At 40.2% G+C, this 4,633-nt stretch overlaps 1 protein-coding gene across 1 annotated transcript in view; it reads right to left on the bottom strand.

Annotated features, from left to right (window-relative positions):
- Window positions 1–4,633, bottom strand: part of LAMP2 (lysosome associated membrane protein 2) — a 41,029-nt gene that overhangs the window by 13,023 nt on the left and 23,373 nt on the right. Inside the window, exons 4-5 of the mRNA XM_019633279.1 lie at window positions 3,810–3,988; window positions 2,898–3,020 (exon numbers count right to left, since the gene is read on the bottom strand). Of these exons, the coding sequence (XP_019488824.1) occupies window positions 2,898–3,020; window positions 3,810–3,988 (302 nt within the window). The remainder of the gene's footprint in view (window positions 1–2,897; window positions 3,021–3,809; window positions 3,989–4,633) is intronic.

Genomic DNA, 4,633 nt, shown 5'->3' with positions numbered 1-4,633 from the left:
CTGATCTGCCTCACCCGGGAAGAGCGCAATGATGGTGCCAACTTGGGCCAGTGAAGCAACGTCCTCCACAACTAGACTGAAGAACAAAAAAAAAGGACAGAAAGTTGTCTGTTCCCCTTCCCCAATTCCCCAGCACTGTTCCCATCCCCCAATTAAAAAAAAAAACAACACTGAAGGTTTCTGAGGAAGAGCTGTGCTTCAAGAAGATTAAGCTGATCACAAGTGCACTAGCAGAACACTGAAGGAGTGGAGGAAGAGGCGGGACTAGTTATGAGGCTGAACAGTCCAGGTAAGAGGTAATGCAAGCTGGAATCAGGGCAAAGGCAGTGGGGAACGAAAATGAGGGGACTCAGAGAAATTTCAGGAGGAAGCATAAAGGAGGGCTTGATCACCTCATCACATCTCTCCTCCACATAGGGTATGTGTCAGCTCAGCATTCAAGGCCCTTCACAATTTGTCCCAACTACTTTTCTATATTTACCTTTCACTAAACATGCTACATGCCTCATTCTCCTGGTTGGTATTGATCGTGTTCCTTTATCCAGGGATAACACATACTTTTGCACTTATCCCCCATGTACAAATCTGACCCAGCCTTGAAGGTCTAGCTTAAATGCCATCTCTTCCATTAAACCTTCTCTACTCGCCTGCAGCCAGAATTAACCTCTCCCTCCTCTATACTCCCACAGCACCTTGTATTTTCCTCTGGTCTAGCACTCATCCCACTTTGTATACACCTTCCTCAGTACTCTATTGCCCACAGAACCAAGTTCAAAAGCCTTAGCAAGGCATTCAAGGCCTTCCATTAAAATGGTAATAATGTGTGTATTTCTATCTTTATCACTAAAGTTTGGGCACCTTAAGAATATAGGCCTTCTTTGTATCCCACCATAGCATTCTATAAACAACACATTCAAATTCAATAAATTCTATGTAGAGGCATCTATCATGACAGGGTTGAAGGTCTGGTGGGCCCCAGTGAACTCTGGTGACATGGCAGGTGTTTCCGGAGTTTTCAAAGTGCCTGTAGCATGGTTAAAATGCCACTATTATGGATTACATTTTAAAATAGTCTGCTGGGTAAATTAAATCTTGTAATTATTAAAAATTTCTCCATGAGAGTCAGAAGAAATCATTGCCCTTTTAGGATCTTAGCATAGCTAGAAAGATCTCTGGGAAGGCCTGCTCTTATCACATTGAAAAGCACAAGCTTAACTAGACATTTTTAAGATTTTTATTGAGGAACTGGGGGGATGGGATCAGCGCTGGGGAATTGGGGGAAGGGGAACAGACAAGTTGCTGTCCTTTTGTTCTTCAGTCTAGTTGTGGAGGATGTTGCTTCACTGGCCCAAGTTGGCACCATCACTGTGCTCTTCCCGGGCAAGACAGATCAGTCGCCGGCTTCTGGATGGCCGCTCACTGTGGCTGCTGGCTACACACGGTAGCCCTTGGCAACCCACTGCAGCAGGGGCTGCAGCCTACGCCGTCGCAGGCGACTTACGGCAGCCCAGGTCCAGGTTGAGCTGTTATTCAGCATCTTAGCTGTAGAGGGCAGTGTCACTGGCCCTCATATGTGGGATCCGAACCGGGGCCCTCTGGCGTTCCAAGCCAGCTCTTAACCATCGCGCCACTCGGCCAGCCCTAGATATTTTTAATAGTAATTCATTGGTCATATATATACTATAACAGAGGGATGACTTGAATGTTAGAAAAGGGAAGATTTTTGTAAACCTTTCTAAAATATAATTGTGTAATATAATCCTCAATTACGCATCATATATTCCATAGGGAAAAAAGGCTTTAGACTCAAGAAACCAAGTTCAGATATGAAATAAACGACAGGCCTAACTTTTTATATATCAGATGTTGAGACTATTTCCCCATCCCTACATACAATAATCTGATTTAGAAGCCGAACTGTTTTTTATCTACTTATATAATAACTCTTAGTTTGAGAACTGTTGGCTTTTCAACAGTTTCCCTCACCAATAGCTATCCCCTCTTTTCCATTCCCATTTACTATAACATGTCTACACACACACATCCCTGAAAAAACTATGGGGATAATAACTGCTTCTGAGAAGGTGAAAAGAAAGGTCCCCAATGATTAATTTATGCTAGCAAGAAGTAGAGAATGTATACTTAACCTAGAACTTTCTGCTTAAGGTTCAGTCCTTGATACAAGCATGAACAACAAAAATCTGAATGCTGTCATTACAAACTGGCTTGATTTAATGAATTAATGCATGTAAAGTACTTACACAGAGCCTTGTACATACCAAGTACTCAATAAATGTTAGTATTATTACTGATACTATTGAGTTGTCAGAAAAGTCATGGTGTATTTTTTCTGTTTTTCATTGCAAAAATGCATCATGACTTTTCTGACAATCCAATATTACAAATAGTATAGCTTCCAAGAAGTCTAAATTATTATACTAGACAAACATGAGAGTTTCTTAACCAATAATAAAGAAAAATAGTATGGAAATTACTTTATATCTTTTATATATATATATTTTATATATATAGATAAATTAGACAGTTCTTTTTGATGTGGGTTAATTCTTGCTCCTACCTTAAGGTCTACATAATAGCAGCACAGTCACTTTTGGTAAACATTAATATAAAAGTCCAGCCCACAGACCACTGAGGTGATCCTGAGGTGTTAACAGGGATGAATAGACCATACTCTATAATTAAGTAGAGTTGAAATGGAAAATAGAGCTAAATAACCCCCCCAACACACACACATACACACACACACACACACACACACACGTGCGCACGCGCACACACACACACACACACACACACACACACACACCATGCCTACTTAGACTTTCAGATGTTTTTCTAAGAAAATAAACCTAATTTTAGAAAAATCTATTACTCACCACAGCAAAAACAAAGTCAAGATATTTAATGTTGCTGCTGTTCAGCCTAAGTAGAGCAGTTTGAGAATGGCAGCTGCCAGTGAAGTGAGTTGTATTCGGGTTGATGTTAATAACAGAAGCAACCTTTAAGGGAAGAAGAGTGGGGAAAGGTACAGATTAATCTTAAAACTCTACAGCAAAATCTTATACTCTAATAAGACCAACTTCAGTGGAGAACAAAAAATTCCTTTTGTCTGGATACTTAAGTTTATGGAGCCTTCCTTTCAACCAAAGTTGGCACAGGCCGTCAAGCTACAACTCAAGACGACTTGAAACAAAAGAAAAACAAGAGGGCAGCGTCCTCAGTAATGAGCCAAAGGAAAATACACATATTTTTTGAAGCATTAGAGTCATCTGTCTAGCTTGTTTAAGTCATGGGACTCTGCAAATGGGATTTGTTCATTGGCATGCCCTCTGTAGCCTCAGTGGAACACTGCAACTAGAAGTTCCATCCTGTACTTGAGCATATCTATATGATTTGAGTCATCAAATAGCTGGAGAGACAGCTGCACTATTCCCATACATCAATCTAAAGTGCATTTCAGACAAAGGTGTGAAGGAGTTATATTTAAACTGACTAAAATAACGATCAACTGATAATACCCTGATCTACTGATGGCAAACAGAATCTAAACCCAAAGAGTCCTTTTAAACTGTTAGTTTTCCTGCTGGCCAAAATAACACCACCTTGATAGTAACATTAACTCTTCATGGTTATAGTAACTGCAAACTAATCAAAACTCAATGAGTCAACATCAAATCTCCATTTAAAATGTGCATAGTTCTCATAACACTACTCTTGGGCTGAATGTAAGATACACTACTTGAAAAAAGATGCAAATAGAATGTATCCATAAAAATAGACAACTATACCTTATCTTGAGTTATGTTCAGCTGCAGTCCCATTGTAGCCAGAAGACAAGTACCATTGCCATTTTTAACCCAATAGGATCCAACCTCTGGTTTTTCCTTTGGAGTGGGTGTTGTAGTAGGAGATGGCACAGTAGTGGGCACCACTGTGGTTAAAGTTTTATCTTTTTCACACAAAAACTCTAAAACAAAGGACAAAATAAACTAATATAGACTTTTTCTTAATTCATAACTTCAGGGAAGAGCAAAATATTTCTCACAATAGAAGTCCAAAAGGATTACATTAGGGGAATACCTTGACAGTATATTTTAAATTAAATGAGGCAGAGTTCTTAAACTGCTGCTTCATATGCGGACAATCTCTAAGAGTTATGAGACAGCAGACAGGTTCCAGACACATCCAAATGCTTTATATACGCACACATGGCCACACTCCCATTTTTCTCAGACCCTTAAGTCCCTTTATTCCTAAAGAACTTCACCTGACTCTGATTTGAAAATCAGAGATTTAAGTTTGAAAACATTTTGCACCGACCTAGGCCTGCCCTCTTCTCTCCCACATACAACCACTATAAGGATAATGTTTACCATAAAAAGGTTCAGAAATCATTGAAGAATTTAAATACAAATGAACCTTTCATTCATGGTACCCCTACAGCAAATCACAGGCATTTCAACCTCTTTGTAAGAAGTATTGGTGGGGCCGGCCGAGTGGCGCGTTGGTTAAGAGCTGGCTTGGGAAGCCAGAGGGCCCCGGTTCGGATCCCACATATGAGGGCCAGTGACACTGCCCTCTACAGCTAAGATGCTGAACAACAGCTCGACCT

This window comes from Hipposideros armiger, unplaced genomic scaffold (genome assembly GCF_001890085.2).
Source record: "Hipposideros armiger isolate ML-2016 unplaced genomic scaffold, ASM189008v1 scaffold_1271, whole genome shotgun sequence".
In the NCBI taxonomy this organism is placed as follows: domain Eukaryota; kingdom Metazoa; phylum Chordata; class Mammalia; order Chiroptera; family Hipposideridae; genus Hipposideros; species Hipposideros armiger.
Note: the sequence above shows the minus strand (reverse complement) of the source record. Positions and strands in the feature narration are given on the sequence as shown.